We start from the raw sequence: 17,621 nt of genomic DNA on the forward strand, positions 1-17,621 counted from the left end.
ATATAGAACTCAATGTAGCACTGTTAGCATCTGTCTTCTGTAATAAGTGTTACCGGGCATACCCTATTTAGAGTAACATGTTATTAAACTAGATCTTCAGAGAACTTTGATGAATCCGGTATTTGATGATACCCACAGAACTTTGTTATAAATGTCAACATAAGAGCATGCCCACCTCAAGAGAGAAAGAAAAAGGACACTGTTGACAGAGGTTTACCATAAAGTAGTACAATTTGATGAGAAAAGGCAAAAAAACCATTATCTGAGAAAATTCACTCTACTTTATTATCTTACAAAATGATTCATACTGTACAGCTTAAATTACATCAAGAACAACCACGACCTTCCACAGAAGCAGAGTTGTTTCCACCGGGTCTGAGCACCTAAATGAAAAACTCCTTTAGGCAGAATAATCCCAAAAACAAAGCAAGGGAGGTCACACTCACGCACACATTCGTGATTCTCTTTCTGTCGAACAGGGCCCAAAGAGTGCCAGGCACACGGCTAGCACCTGCTAGAAAGGGAACATGAGAGCCTTTTCTTTGAAAGTTGGCTTCTTTAAAAAGGAGGGAAACGCAATCTTGGGCTTTTTGTTCTGCTTGGCAGAATATTCCTTTCCTCACAGAAGAAGCTCTTTATTCTGCGAACAGAGTACAGTGTGTGTTGTTCCAATCACTCAGCTCTTCAGAAACCCGCAGGGTAAGATTTTAAACCATGCAATGTGCTGACAAGTAACACCAGGCACAGGGAAACGGGGAGGGACAACGATGGCACAATGCCATGGAAGAGCCAAGTTGAACAGCTTCCATGCATGTACAAGGTGACTGGCAAAGCATCAACCAGGCCGGTGATTCCGTAACCTCACCATAATCAGGTGGTGAACACCAGGCACAGGGAAACGGGGAGGGACAAAGATTGCACAATGCCATGGAAGAGCCAAGTTGAACAGCTTCCATACATGTACAAGGTGACTGGCAAAGCATCAACCAGGCCGGTGATTCCGTAACCTCACCATAATCAGGTGGTGAACACCAGGCACAGGGAAACGGGGAGGGACAAAGATTGCACAATGCCATGGAAGAGCCAAGTTGAACAGCTTCCATACATGTACAAGGTGACTGGCAAAGCATCAACCAGGCCGGTGATTCCGTAACCTCACCATAATAAGGTGGTGGGAGGATCTGGCACAAAGTTTTAAGGGTTTTGCATTTTCATAGCCCTGCTGACCTGTTCTTTTACAGCTTTTTTTGTAGGGGAATTGTAAGGCAACATCCACCCTTTTTTTTTTCTACACTAGTTTACCCAGCGCTACCTAGACTAGATCTTAAATAAACATATGGAGCTAACAGGACTTACAGAAACCAAAGCAGATAAAAAAATATTAAATAAAAAATCAAAAACACAGGAATGGTCTGAAGAGCAATGTTGACTTTTTAAATGCCATGGATGCGGTGTTCAGCTTTAACAGACGAGCATAGATCTTTAGAGAAGGTTTAGCAAAATAAGAATTCACTTCAGCAGACGAACAGAACAGTCCTGGCAGGGGTGAGTAGAACTCTACTTTAGCCATCTCCTACTAGAAGTTGACTGGAATAGATGTGGCCAAAGGAAACTGGGATAATCCACTTTGGGCAAGATTCACAAATATTTTTGTTATGAGTAGATGTGGCTTATTCTTGTAGGACTTCAGGCTTAATCACAGAAAAGGCTAATTGTTTCTCTCTCTCTGGCGCCAACACACAAAAGCGGGACTATCAGGAAAGGGAACCATCAGTCAGTGGAGTGAAAGTATACAACACCAAAGAAGTGAGGGACATTCTTAAGGCTAACCGTTTCCATCATTTTGGACATAGACGGAAGTGGGTGACGTCTGAACTTTTAACCTAGAGGAAATATCAGTCTGGCACAATTACATACTTTAAAAAAATGGAAACTTTGAACGATGGCAAAGACGGTACCATATTAGTTTGCTGGAGAATTTACCTAAAACAGACCAAAATGCTATGAACGTAGTGGATCCTTTCTTCTATATCCCCGATCCCCCCCCCCCCCCCCCCAAAAAAGGCTACAACTCTACAAGCAGCCCAGACACTAACATAACGTGTATTTGTAAAGCGCATGTTCACCCAGAGGTATCTTGGCGCTGAATAACAGATGTTTATTTTTTACCCGACTCAATGGTACTCATTTTATCGATCTCAGATGGATGAAAGGCTGAGTGGACCCACCGGGATTAGAACCTGCGACCATAAGGTCGAACACCGGCCCCTGCAATGGGCGCCTTAGTCCACTGAGCCACCGGACTAGGCTCCTTGATACTGTTCCAAGCATCCATGAAAATACATGATAAACCTCCATAAGGAGACACAATGGCAGACATTATGAACACATGCTTGACACCACTCAATAGAATACCAGAGTAAGTTATTGATCCAGCATTGCAGAGGTAGACCACGCAATATATAGGGAGTGTCTAGTTTTGTCCAGTCCCCAAAAGACTATACGTCACAATCACACTGGGTCCATAATGCACAAGTCAAACCACGTCAAAGAGTTTCCTACCCACTCCCGTGTTGGGAGCAGGCACTCGTCTGACCCAGGTCTCGGGCTCAGAAGAAGTACCAGTGACTTAGGGGCATATGTATCAAACGATTTTTTAATCGCAAACGCTGCGATTCGCAAAATAACAGCATTTGCGATTAAAAAATCGGTAATCGGGATGTATGAGACAAATCCCATCGCAAAATTAAGGAATTGCTAATTTAGCGATTTCTTAATTTTGCGTAAGCATTTAAGAAATCGCAAATTGCGATTTCTTAAATGAGATGTAAAAAGCACCCAAGTTGTGCAAATTATCCTTAAGAAATCGCAAATTACCACCAACTGGAAGTTGGTGGTAATTTGCGATTTCCTTTCAAAATGCACTTTTTTTAATTTTACAAAGTGCCACGTGGCGCTCATACATGCCCTTAGGGCATGTATGTGTGCCATATGCACACACATGCTCATTTCAGGGGTGCATCAGGGTGTCATCATGACACCCTTGCACCTTTGAAATTATTCCCAAATTGCGATTCGCTATTTGAGAATTACTTCCTATTCATTCCTATGGGTCTCCTGGCCCATAGAAATGAATGGGCAGGTATTCCTTAATTGCGATTTCGCAATTTGCTAATCGCAATTAAGGAATTTTAAGAAATCGCAAAAAGTTTGCAATTTTTTAAATACATCCCGTTTTGCAATTCTTAAATAGCGATTCTTTAAAAATCGCTATTTGAGAATCGCAAATGGTGATGTTGATACATATGCCCCTTAATCACTAGGAGTAAGACTACCTCAACAAGAAATACATGTACATGTAAAATAAGACTTTTTTGCACCACCTAATATCAAGTAGACATATCGTAATTAAAAAAACATTAATTCACAAGTCGGTATGACATTGTCACAGATCACCCAATTTTTTTGACTTACAAAAATAATGTATTTTCCTGTTCACATCTTAGCACTCGTCATTTGAGAGTTGTAGTGAAGACAGATGTGCTTAATAATGGGTTTCAATTATATACCCTCGTCTCATTCAAAATTCTTCATAGCCAACAAATAGTTCTGCACTCACTAAGAATCAATGTCTTATGAACCTAGCTAGAGCAGTGCCCTACAAACCACCGAAGAAGATGCAAAACTATCTACAAACTAAATCAGAGGTTGCTCTTGCCCAAATATCTGGTTTGCATGTTGGACAGTCACTGCCTGCTATGCCAGACAAAGGAAACTTAAATTCAACTATCTTCCTCCTTTACGGAGAGCATTACTTTAACAAACAAACAGGCTCTTACATTTTGTAACAAGCTTGGATAGATTAAAAGCACTCTATGCCCTTCACTCTACATTCTTTTTTTGGAATAAAAGTCTCCCGGTAGGGAAAAAGACACTTTAAATTAAAACTTAAATAAATAGACAATTTCAAATTAGGACAAATCTAACTTCGCAGCTGTCATTTGGGCAGGAAACGAGCAGACGGGAACAAGGGTATAGACCTCCAGCCCAATGTAGGATTTAGAGTTAGAAATGCGTACTTTCCATCTCATCCTTGGTTACTTGGTATTGCTTCCTGCAGGATATCACAAGAAACCACACTCCTGCCAGTCTACGATGACCACTGGTGCTTCAAGTGTCCAGCAAGCGATGCATGGGCCACAATGGACAAGACAATCTGACAACCATGCGACCCGCAATTACATGCTGTGTTGGTTGGCAGCGGGGAGCTGCACTGTCTGACAAAGTGGAACTAACCCTCACAGCAGTCCGAGCATCAGAAGAAATCATGTGTAAAGACAACAGGGTACACTGTAACCCCAAATCACCTACTTTCCTAAAAAAAAAAGAGGAAGAAATAGTGTTCAATCTGAGAACTCTCTCAGCAAGGAACCAATCAGACTGTTCCTATTCTCCAGAAGATAGGAGAGCAGGGCATGGGCTCCAGCACGTGTGCGAATGTCATGATTCTTGTTAGGCTGGGTCAAGTCTGGAAATTTACGGATACTTCAAGTGTAGGTGTCTTTTTCTGTTTGTTGCGCATGACATGAGTTCGTGAGAGCTGCCAGAATTACATGACCGACTCCTTCTCGAGGTTCCCTGCTCCCTCCAGCGAGACCTGCAGCTCCTTCTTCATGAGGGGAGACGCCTCTTCTTCGTGCAGTGCTCTGCTAGGTTCTGTTGTCTCGGTCTTGACTTCCCTGAGTTCTTCGTCATCAGCCCCTTTTGCAGCGGTTCGCTCCGTGTAGACTTGCAGAAGGCCAGCTCCAAAGGCATCACCCTCAACGTTCAGGACGGTGCAAGTTCGGTCCCTGTCCCAAACACAAACAGAAACCGGTGTCAAATGAAGCGGGAATTTCTCCAGCACCATTCTAGTCTCAGACGTATAATGTTAAGCTGGTTTTAGTACTGTCCCACCTTGTCGCCACTACAAAACTGCACTGACAATTTTGCCATATAAACATGCAAGTGCAGTTACAGCAACCAATCTCGAGTCAACCGATCAACAATAAGAAATGGATGACAGAGGTAAACCAACACTCCGTAGTCAGAGAGATCATAGTCGCGCACTCACAAGTAAGAAGAGTAGAAGTAAAGAACAGAAAGCAATAGGCCATACTTACACAAGCCAATCGACAGCGAGTATGAGGGAAATGTCATTGGTGGGCAGTCCAACAGCTTCGAGGATAATGGCGAGCGTGAGGACACCTCCGGCGGGGATTCCAGCAGCCCCCACACTAGATGCGGTTGCAGTGACACTGAGTAAGGAGGAAAAATCAGAGCCAGTCAAGATCTCAGTCCAACAAATTCTACAGATCCTGAGAAAAGGTTTTAAATAAATAAATAAAAAGTCCCAACCACTCAGGTCACCAGCTCCCACCTTGATAATAGGTGTTGCAGGGAAGAGGTGCTTGATATTTTGCTCCCTGCATATTAACAAGAATACATTCATATACAGCTCCATAACACGGTCCCGGCCCTTTAAGTGTTCTACATGAAGTAAGTTATCATTACCCTGTTTGGCTGGTGCTCAACTTGCCGACAAGGGGAGAATGGGAGGCTAAGCCGATCTCTCCGAGGTTCAAACTCTTGTGACCAGCACACACTAGTTGTCAGTGGCCAGGGTTCAAGTTTAAAGGAATCTCTGGCATTGAAAGAAGGGTTATCACTAGAAGCACTTGGAATATTTCAGTCTGAAACATGTGCCAGCATATGCCACAATACTCTGAGAACCGGCCTATTGAGCAACCATTGCAGCTGAGCAGTCCAACTGCGGCCAGCAGAACTGGTTTAACGTGAAACAATTTGCCTCCAAGGAGGAGGCGGGGCGTGTACTTTATACACCCAGCTTTCGCGTCTTAGCCTAGAAATTGGATTCCCCCACCTGCCAGGAAAAGCAACCCTGCCAGTTCCAATGAGCAAATGAACATGGCGCTTCAAGCCGCCATATTCGGGTAGGGGAGGAGCATGGCTCCTATTTTAAATCTGGGATCTACAGCGTCTGATGCAGCCAGCAACTCGGGGCAGACAGACTGCCAGCGAAGACACCTCTGGTAAAAAGCACCGCGTCATCCGACGCTCCTCAGAAGGGTGTCAGCCTCACGACTCCCGGCCCCGTGACACTGTGGCTGCCAAGGGCTTCAGGCGTTAAAACGGATTGGAAGAAATATCCTCACAGGGAACACAATGTTAACTCGGAGGAATAGGTTTGTGCCAGTCCACAATGGCAGCAAAGTTAAATATATTTTTTTAAAAACTGTATAATCCTGGAGGAGCTGCAAAATATGAATGCGCATCATCAGAAGAGTCACCCGGCAAAACGTGGTTTATTGTTTGTACTCTGCATTTGATTTGCTATGCCGGTTTGACTCACTGTAAAGAATGGTTATTCCATTGGGTAGCATTAGATGTTTAAATAAACGCACTACACCCTGGTTCTAATCATCTTTGTAAGGGGCCATGTACAGCGCCATATAGGCGATTAGCTGGCTGCAACTCAGCAGTGTAGGAGCATTTAATTAAAAAAAAAAAAAAAGTCCGGGAACTTTGGTCCAATGAGGCAATCAAAGAAGAACAACATTTTCTATGCTATTTTATTGGTCTTTCACCTTCTAGTAACCTCTTGTAAAATAACACACACCTTAAATAAAGGAATAACTGCAAGTTAAACTGATCAGTGAGATGCATTGTTTTATGTTTTGAGACCTCTATTGATTTAAGCAATCATTGCAGAAATCTAAGAATTTAATTCAGTTAGTAAAGTGGGGAACGTGCACCCAACTTTATTTTTTTTTTTTAAGGTCCATTTAAAGCTGCCATTCCACTGCTCATCGGGTCAGCTTCAAATACCTCACAAAAATAATACTCTGCAAGTGACTCCGTCAATTAAATTCAATATCCGCTTTTACGTTTGCAGAAAAACCAAACGCGCACATTTGCATTTCTCCCAGGCAGCAGACACCCTGGCAAGAAGGCCTGTTTCTTGTTCAGCTGTCTGTCCCTCCCTCCGTCCCCTTCGCAGCACAGGAGACCCTCTCCCCTCCATTTCAACTTGGGTGTCTCAAATGTCGGAATTAACCATTCGGGACAGTTGCCTTTTAACATAAAGAGGGGGGAAATGATTTTGTCTTGTTAAAAATAGTACGGACATGTGGTGCCCGATGCCCTTCAGATCCCGCCCACTTCCCCTCTGATGCCACCCATTAACTCTTGAGGCCGAGGGTGCACGAGGAAGCCCCATTACTCACAGAATCGTGATGACCTGGATAAAGTTGAGTGGCATGTTGTTGAGCTGAGCGATGAAGACCGCAGCGACGCACTGGAAGAGGGCGGCGCCGTCCATGTTCACTGTGGCGCCGATGGGCAAGATGAAGCGGCTGATGTGCTTCGAAACCCCGTTGTTCTCCTCCACGCACTTCATCATCAGGGGCAGGGTGGCGGAGCTGCCGAGAGAAAGCGGTGCGTCAAGCCTCGCCTATCAAAACTTCCCATGGAGGTAAAGACTTTTAAACTTAAGGAAAACGTTCGTCTCGACGGTCACAACACAAAGAAGGGCAGGGTGAGAACTCTATCGAAAACTGGTTCGGCTTTATACCTAGTCTGTGCGACACAGCACCTACAGACGTCCCTCTAGCCAGCATCTACAGACGTCTCTCCTCTAGCCAGCACCTACAGACGTCCCTATTCTATCCAGCACCTACAGACGCCCCTCTAGCCAGCACCTACAGACGTCCCTCCTCTAGCCAGCACCTACAGACGTCCCTCTAGCCAGCTTCCAAAACAAATACGTCCCCCTTCCCCACTTGGCTTCCTGCCTCTGGCCTGGTTGAGCTCCTAGACTTCAGTCAGACAGCCACCCACCAGCCCCCTCCTCCTACACTCGACTGTTCGGTCCACTTTACTGAAAATCTGACTTGGGCCTGAGCAAAATATGGCATAGATGCCGTTCTTGTGGTCAAACGTTAGACACCCCTGGGTTACACTAACCAACATTTATCCCTTCCAAACGTGGATGGCAACATAAATGAACCAAGTACCACGCTAGTAGCTCCAGTGCATTACACAAAAGACAGTCACAAACACATTACAAGCCAGGTCCATGTTTGGGGCAGGTAGAAGGGCAAACAACTGTAAGAAACTGGGGCATGTTAAAGTTTATGGAAAAATGACAATCAAGTCTGAACGGAGAAGGTATACTGAGGGAAGGGCAGTATCGGAAGCACAGAGGCCAAGAAACAACATCACGTATCAGCCAAACTAGCGGACAGAATGTATGCACAGAATATTTAGCAATACTCCGGTATATACAAACAACTCCTAGCACCAACAGGCAAAGACGCACAATATCAACATACAATAATCTAGGTATAGCAAGGTCAGTACAAAATGCCCCTGGGACGCAGAACCTTTAGGCTAAATCAACCCCTCTAACTTCCCTGGTCTGACAGCACTGGCAAATGCACTTTTGCTAGGGAGTCTCCATGCCCCCGCCCTACCCTCCCATCTCCAACATGGCCCTTGCTGTGATTATGGTTTCACAAACTTTTGGTGGGGAGCCCTTTTTCTGGCTACTTTGTCCAGTCTCCCCCACCATGACTAGTACCACCATAAATGATTTCCTCCTTGGTTATCCCTTCCCGCAAACTGTGAATTTATAGTGGACAGTGCTGTTAATGCGATGTGATAGGTCAATGCTTAGACCATGTTTGTCCACCCAGTAGCTTGTGAGCTATGGCTAGCTCTCCACCTACCTGTAAGTAGCTCTCCTCTGTCCTGCCCAATGAACTAAATTAGAAGCTTTTGTTTATTTGAGCCAATATATGTATACCAATATTGAAAGGCATGTATTTGAGACAAATGTGTGTATTTTCAGAAATCATAAGTTGATGTTTGGAGAATAACAGATGAATTTCCAAAATATATTTAAAGTTAGTATTTGATAAAAAAATCAAATGGTTGGGGAGGGAGGGAAGGGCATGTAACTAATATTATTAGCTTGGCGCAAGAGACATTGCAGCTATGGCTGTTCTGTTTTACCCATGGATAGGTATTCCATAGTGGCAAAGCATTTATTTATATACTGCAACCATACCCAATGCTCTGAGTTAATCACTGCTGGTTATCATGCATTTGGTGGACACTAATGAATTCTTGTCTTGTGTGGTTACTATTACTTCGTTAATAAGATTATTAGCTCCGGAGGAATTTCGCTGAATACAAGGAGAGCTTTTTTTTGTTGCATGAAGTACTAAGACCCTCAACAGCCCCAAAATATTTTCCCTAACCATAGCATTGGACAGGCGCGCAACGCCCATTGGGCTCAAAGGTCTTCAGCCCCCTCTCCTCCCCTCCCACGTCGTGTTTAGCAGCCCGGGCTGCAGCTGTGTGGTTTGCTGTCCCCTGGTAAAGCCTGGGCGAAGTGCGGTTTGAGAAGCGTGCGGAAGAATAAACATTTTCTGTTCTCTGACAGACAGCTTATCTTGCTGCTTTACAGCATTGTCGAAGGAGGTGATGTGAGGGGGAGGGGGAGGGAGGCGGGGGGGTCACAGGTCATTCACAACATCTAGGACCAAACCCTTTGTGGGAATTTTTAATTGTGCATGGCAGTGCGCTTTATTGATCTTTATTTTAAAGGCAGAACAATGCTTGCCCATTAACTCTGGCATGCGAGACCGCATCTGCCCTTTAAGGGCAATCTCTGCCATCCTCCTCTGCTTGAAAGCAAACGAAACATAAATCTCAAATTGTCTTGATTCGTAATAGCATTTATAGAGTGCTTACTACTCATGTGAGGGTTAATAAGTGCTAAATAAATTCTAAAAAAGGTAAGAAACAGTTTTTTGTTTTTTTAAAATACACTGACCATCCAGCAGTCTAGACTTTTCTGTAAATGGTAAGAGGGAATGGAATATTGAGCGGACAGTGGGATTCCAACCTCGTTCCCAAGTTGCAAAGTCGGCAGCTCGGGCTGCTAGGCTAAATCTCATCAGTTGGTATTGGCGTCAGTGGCGGCTAGTGATCTTTGAAAGTGGTGTGGTGTACTACCACCCAAGAGTTTACCCCATCTTTTTTCCCCAAGATTTTGCCTCACACATTCTCATTACTATTCAGAGTTAGACCCAGATAACAACCCTTTGCGCTGGGACTGCATCACTAAGGTGACGCAAACCCGAGCAAAATGTTCCATTTAATTTACTTGAAAGTTACCTGAAAGTAACGCAAAGCAGCGCAAATCTCTGCTTCGGGTTACTCTGCATGCCATGGGTCTTACACGGGAGTACCCATGCAATCACCCATGGTTTTATCGTAAGACCTTATTTACTAACAAACACATAAAAGCTGGCATTAAAAAGGAAATATGTTTTAATTTCTCCTACGCTTTCCCACTTTGTATATGTAATGGACTTTAAAGCACAAATCCGTTTAAAGTTAGTCAAAGCACAGTTTTTTGTACTAGAAGGGCACCCTTCCAGTACAAACCTATGCTAGACTCGCGCAGACACCGTTGCACTATTGTGCAAATGTGTGTGTAGCGCTCAGTAGCCTATGGTGTGCCAGCGCTAGGGAGAGAGCAGGAGGGTGCCAAATCTTTGGAGATATGATGCTTTATATTCTCCCCCTCTCACGCAATGCAGCAACTTTAGGTGCTATGCTAAACTGTAGGAACGTTTTGATTATCTGGGCCTTAGTCTATTTCCCTCACTCACTCTAACTCTCATGCCCACACTTGCTCAATTTTACTCCTACTCACTCCCACTCACTGTTACTCCTACTCACTGTTTAACTTCTATTGTATTGCCCAAAGGACCTCAGCACTGTTCAGCCTACATTATGTCCCTCGTCACTCTTTCCACATGTCACTGCCTTCTCTCCTGTTCCACCATCCTCCCTTTTAATCGTTCTCAACTTGCCCCTTTCCACCCCGTACATTTCACCGTTCTTTCGTTTCATGTTTATCATGGTCTCCGTGTCTCAGCGTGATCTTCCCTGCTCTTTCTAAATTCCCTCACTACAAATGTAGAGGAAAAGCATATACCAAAATGACATAAAAGCAATAAACATCAAGAAGATGCTCACAACAAATCACACTCTGGGAAAGAAGAGGGTGTGCCATTGAGAGAGATAAGAAGACCGAGTATATAGAGATCAGAACCTTGTGTCCAAACTCTTGCAGTCCGTTAAGTTAAAAAAACAACAACCCAAAAAAACAAAAAACACACAATTCAAAAGGGTGTGGTCTGCTTTGTGTCAAAAAGCTAATTTCTGTGCCTAGTTTATTAAGGAGAAGAAGAAGTTGGCTGTTCTTTTGGAGATAGGCTGAACAATTAGAAGACATAAATTCCACAGAGAAAAGTAGGTTCTTGTGCATACAGAAAGAGTGAGGCTTTGCAACAAACATACCTCATTATCTTGGAGCTTAACTCACTCCTCTGCAGATAGAGCGGAGCTCCAGCAGAGATGCAACCAAGTCCCTGCATACATAGTGCTGAACCCATGCACAGATAGAGCAGAGACCATTAGGTAACTTATTTCATTGAGCTGGAGCGGAGTTCCTGCATACTTAGCACTGTGAACCTGGGCAGACAGAGCAGAGCTCTTCCAAGTATGCTGTCCACTGCAGACAGTGGTGAGTCCCTGCACAGACATAGATTGAGGTGAGCCAGTTCACAGCCAGACTTGAGCTCTTTAAGCATTCATGCCTATAATGTAAAACCTGTGATTCTGTGGGGACTGAAAAACCAGCACCAGCTAATATTCTGTGGGAATGTCCCACATCTCTCACCCAGGTTAATCTTCCTGATGGGGAGTGAGGGGGGGGGGGTGACAGTGAGAGAGAAATGATTGAGCGACGTAATGAGACAGAGAGAGAGAGAAAAATGACAGGACTAATGAGAGAGAGAGAAATGATTGAGAGAAGTAATGAGAGAGAAATGATTGAGAGAAGTAATGAGAGAGAGAGAGAAATGATTGAGAGAAGAAAGGAGAGAGAGAGAGATGATTGAGAGAAGTAATGAGAGAGAGAGAAATGATTGAGAGAAGTAATGAGAGAGAGAGAGAAAGAGAGAGAAGCAATTGAGGGAGAGAAAAGATTGAGAGAAGCAATTGTCGAGAGAGAGAAAAGATTGAGAAGCAATTGACGAGAGAGTAGAAATGGACGAGAGGGTAAGAGAAAGGATTGAGAGAAGCCATTGAGAGAGAGGATTGAGAGAAGCAATTCATGAGAAAAAGGATTGAGAGAAGCAATTGACGAGAGAAAGGAGTGAGAGAAACAATTGACGAGAGAGAGAGAAGGTAGATAGTAGTAAAAGAATTAAGAATGTTTGCAAATATGGACAGAAAGGTACGATAGAAATAAGGCGAGGAAAGTGTGAATGAGATGGAAAATAACAGAGTGTGAAACAGGAAACGCCAGAGTGAGAGATGTACGAACAATGCCACAACAATAATGCTGATGCAAACGTTATGTTATGGATATTTAAGTGCATCTGTGCCGATGAAGGAACACGAGTTCTGCAGTGGCTGAGGGTTCAGATGTTCTGCACTGGCTTGAGCTACAGGAGCCCTTTGAGAGAGGTGCAGCAGGGTTATTGGCACACACTTTTCCAGAAGCATGGTTCTACTCACAGGTCTGCCTCTGGCTATATCAAATTGAATCCTGAAGATGGGTTTAATCGAGTCGATGCTCACCATAACAAGAATAAATGTAATTTTTACATGGCTTCAGCTCCTTCACTTGTATGGCTGCTAATACTACTTCCCAAGATGAATTTCTGTTGCAGCAAGCAAACATTAAAATGTGTGCATCTTTGTCTAATATTCTTCTGTTTGGAGATTAGAAAGTGTGACTGAGTGCAAGTCTGGCTCATGTGTGAGTTTATCATTTTTATAAGAACATTTATTTAGAGCTAACAAAATAGAAACTGACTGTATAGTTATAATTTACAAGCCCCATTTCTCTCACAGCAGTGATTAGCCATTTAAAACAATTATTGCTGGGCCAAAAACTGAAGAAAGACTCAACTATTTGAACACTACCATAGATGACAGAAAATGCCACATTAAAAAAAAGTTACTCATCCCCCACCACCCGATTAGGCTTTCAAATTTAGAGCCTAAGGGGATAAACCTAATTCGGGTTATATTTATTGCTCCATGAGGAGGTCTAGAGGTGCACGCTGAATTGCAGTGTGATCGTCACGGCGATACCACGGTGACCTACCCAGACGCCTCGGAGTCGGGTTAGGTCGCCGCGGTATTATCATGAGTGTTATGATGAAGCATGACACTCATTTGAGCGTGTGAGGGCTCTAAATCCAAAGAGGAACCACCCTACGAACAACTTGACCTGTTGTAACGCCTTTGATATTCCGTCCTCCGATTCTCTTTTCTCACTTCCATATGACCTGCATACCAATCATAATAAGAGTATCTGTTTGGAGCATGTATGTTGGACCTTAAAGCGCTCTAGGTACCCCCTAGTTATTGTGTTATATATAAAATTGTATACATGTATTTGTACATATAGTGTATTTTTAGGTTTATATTGTTATCAGTATATTGTCGGAGTCACGTTTGTGTTGTTTATGTTCTGTTGTGGAGAGGTCAGTCAATTTGTATGTGTATATTTTCACATGAATATATACACTATATAGACGTTTGATTTTTAAACTTTTTCAGCCCTGATGAAGTCCGCATGGACAAAACACGTTGGCTGGGCTGATTAACTGACTACTTTAAAGAATGCCAGTAAAAAGCAGAATTAAAAGGAATACGTGACTGTGTGTGATACACATGTTAATCATGGTTTTGATGTTGATCACTTGATTTTTGTTTAATTGACTGTGATATGTAATGTTCCATAAATAGGAAAGATTACATAGATACAGAGAACTCCTGGTTAAGTTTGTTCTCAAATATTGTGTTTCCACAACGATTCTTTGGCAGTGAGGTCATTAACAGTTGAGCGTTCGGATATGTTGTGAAGATTATATTGATACTAGTGCCACCACAGAATGGCCAACACTGCTCTGTTCGTTTTTTTTTATCATTGCCAAAATAATTTGCATTCGGTCCTGTCACCGGACAGCATGAGGGATGCGCCCTAATGTGAAAACATCAACAAACCAGGAGTGTTCACAAGGAGTGGTAACATTGAATGTTTGAAGCTTTTTTGTAAGTTCTAGTACATCAACTAAGGAAGGAGATGCCTAGTGGCTACGCTGTCGAGATGAAGACCTTGCTTTCAGTCCAGCTTGGCACAGACTGAAATTGTTGGTGTTCCAGGAAATCACAATGTGCCAAAAATTAAAATTGTGGGTGATACTAGTGCAAGTATCAAAATGATATAAGCCACCACTTGATGAGTGCATTCTTGCATCATTTTCCATCACCTCCCATACTGGGTAATGCTCTATTGCTCTCGGGTTAGATCCATGCTATAGAAATACCAACACATGCATACGTTTATATTATGAACAGGTATCAACTTATTTTTCTCTATGGATACCCCTTCCTTTTAAGGTCGCCTCTATTTGTGACCACTAGATAGAAGCTCCCATGATTTTCTTTATCCCGGTTTATTCTTCACACAGCAAGTGTGTCTCAATGTCTGTGGGAGCACTTTATTCGGCACATTGGCAGATTCCTCCACACACACCATCTTGTTCCCTGGAAGCATATTATCATTATGCAGTTCATGCTACTTTTACTCAGAAAAGACGATTTCCCAGTAAGCCACCAGTGCTTTAATTTCTGACGTGCACAGGACTCGCTTGGTGCCAACCATCTTGCAGACATCCGATGCTCACAGGTCTGCTGGACACCCTCTTAGCTTCAGCATTACTCCGTGTCTCAGGGGAATGCACTGGTGAAGACAAAAGCTCTGACTTTAATTTGGCACTGCAGGATAGAACGGGCAAGGACATATGCCTTTTCCATATGCTAGCGCATTAAACCCAGACCTAATGGCCTTCCAAACGTGTATTCTAATACTGTATCGGCCTCCAGTGTGAGAAATGGTAGCTCCACCAACACCGTTTAATACTAGAACCCCCCCCCCCCCCACCACCAAGGTCGGGTGTAGTTGCTCCCCTGTCTCCATCAGACTGCTGACACCAAACCTGCTCTGCATTATTTGCTGTTGGCCACTCAACACCACACTATCTGGGCGCTTACCTGGAGGAGGTGCCAAATGCTGTGGCCAGAGCAGTGAAGATGCCCCACAGGAAGCGGTACGGGTTCCTTCGAGTGAAGATGAAGTAAATGAGTGGAAGGACGAGAATTCCGTGGATGGCATGGCCCACGATGCAACAGCAGATGTATTTGCCAAGGCTGGAGAAGAGAGCTGCGACATCTTCCATCTCTACGATTTTCCCAGCAACCAGGAACATGATACCCAATGGAGCATACCTGCAGGCAACACAGGGACAAACAAAATAATCACTCAGATAGAATAAGCCGAACACCTAAAGCCTATGGATAAACTCGGAGGCCTCCATGTAAACATTGAGTTAAGCCCAGAAGTCAACGTTGGAAAAGGGACAACTTCTAAAGTCAAGGCGAAGTTCTACGCGGTTACGCCTACTGTCTTGAAAGGCAGAGTAAAAATTCTAACAAGAGAAGAGTGCATGCCAAGCCAAATAGAAGAGCAGTACTCTCCAACAGCAATGGCAGCGTGCATCTGGCCACCAGCTGTGATCAGCCTGTGCCGAGCAATTCTTCACATTCCATGCAGTCTTTCTACGTCACCATCAGCTAATGTATCCTTAAAGACTCCCAGGCCTTAAAAAAAACAAAAGGGGAACTGCTTCTAGGTTTTCACATGTAGCAGTCTAAGACCAATATTGACAGGACACAGTAGCCACGGTCATCCGTTCCACTAGGCAAAACAGAGATTTGAACCAAAACTCAATTTCTGGTTGAGCTCCCATCATTTAAAAACAGCGGCGTAGCAAGGGGCCACCCACCCCCGCTCTTACCTGCAGCCGCAAGGGGCAACAAATGTAGGATTTGTTCGCCAGCACCTCCCCCCCCCCCCCCCCCCCCCCTTGCTCTTACGACCACTACAGGGTGGCAATGGCTAGGACCACCACAGGCAGCAAACTGCACAGCTACGCCACTGCTTAATTCCATCACTACCAACGACAGCTAAAACGGGAGACTCAAGCAACCTCCTCGAGAAGGGCTTACTGGGATAGTACAACTGTAGAACTAATGAAGTGAGCCGCACTTGACCTGGTCACTGTTACCAATTTGGTCATTTGGCTGGCACATTCTGCTTGCATTGCCCTCTCATTGAGAAGTATGTACTCCTTCTTATAAATTGGGAACATTGGTTTTATTTTTTAGAAAATGTGGCTATGGGCCTCAATTTAGCAGAGGCCAGTTCGAGAGTGTAATCTAAATTTAACTTTCGAATCACACCTCTTTCCTTCACCACCATATTTATTTGTCTCTCATAGAGGAGAAGGTCTTCTCTGCATATGGTGTTTTCCTTTGGAAAAGTCAAGGACTCCGTCGTTTCACACTTATGTTGCAGTTTCTCGTTACAGATTACCTTCTTGACATCTCCAGAATTCTCGTTCAAAGGAGTAGTAGGGCATTCTATTTTGGGAAGCGGAAACTTGTCTTTTGGCCGGACCAGGTATTTATGGTTTATATGCAAGTCTTCAAGAAGGAGGGCGTTTTGTGCGAGGAAACACAGACGGAGCAGAGGAGTACATAAGTAGCCAATCATCAAAAACTTCACTAATGACAGCATTCAGTCACCAGGCCCACGATACATGTCTACATCATAGAAGGAAAACCTGTCATTTGTGGGAATCGTAGTGGGGCAGACTATTTCACCAGGGTTGCCTCCATTTCGATCGGGAGGGCAGAAAAATAAAAACTTTATTTCCTATATGCCCTTATGTATGGAACTGGACTCATGTCATTCAGCACCGGTATTAGCGAATTCACATTATGTAGCAAATGCCTTTAGAAATCCAAGAAGTTAAACCAATCTGTACTAACCGCATAGCAACACAACCCATCAATCAAAACTGTAGAACTGTGCGAGAAGGGCACAAAGTAAAAGAAAGCACCAATACGCCATACAAAACCTAGATAAGGCATTATTAATGCACATATAGTCCGCAAATCAAGCCAGATCAAAAGGGCTAGGTTAAGTGAACATATCCTATTACTGTTATTTTACCATTTGTATTAGATCAGTTCCGTAATTGCACCACTTATTTTTCTGTTATTCATTGAAAATATTTTAAGACCGTATAAGCAAATCCTTGTCCCCCCCCACCCCTACCCTCCTTTTCAAGTTGAGCCACTGACAATCATATTAAACTACCAGAATATAAAGTTTAATGAACGAAAAGTTTAGAACTTTTCGTTCAGCAAGGCCGTTTTGTGCATCTTGCATTCCATGGTACAGATGTAAAGAACGAACGGTCTAAGACAGGAGTAGCCAAATACTGGGAAAAAATCAAATAAAATCGGGAACCTTGGAACATCAGGTATCCTTTTGTGCTGCACAGCATTTTTCGAGGGGTTCAAAGAGGCACGCTTCCTTTGTAAGTTTTAATGCT

At 43.6% G+C, this 17,621-nt stretch overlaps 1 protein-coding gene across 1 annotated transcript in view; it reads right to left on the minus strand.

Annotated features, from left to right (window-relative positions):
* Positions 1-263: 263 nt before the first annotated feature.
* Positions 264-17,621, minus strand: part of SLC1A5 (solute carrier family 1 member 5) — a 28,226-nt gene continuing 10,868 nt past the window's right edge. Inside the window, exons 5-8 of the mRNA XM_085625656.1 lie at positions 15,214-15,447; positions 7,287-7,481; positions 5,163-5,297; positions 264-4,850 (exon numbers count right to left, since the gene is read on the minus strand). Coding sequence (XP_085481782.1) covers positions 4,610-4,850; positions 5,163-5,297; positions 7,287-7,481; positions 15,214-15,447 — 805 coding nt within the window. The 3' untranslated portion in view covers positions 264-4,609. The remainder of the gene's footprint in view (positions 4,851-5,162; positions 5,298-7,286; positions 7,482-15,213; positions 15,448-17,621) is intronic.

The sequence above is a fragment of the Triturus cristatus genome, chromosome 9 (assembly GCF_964204655.1).
Source record: "Triturus cristatus chromosome 9, aTriCri1.1, whole genome shotgun sequence".
NCBI lineage: Eukaryota > Metazoa > Chordata > Amphibia > Caudata > Salamandridae > Triturus > Triturus cristatus.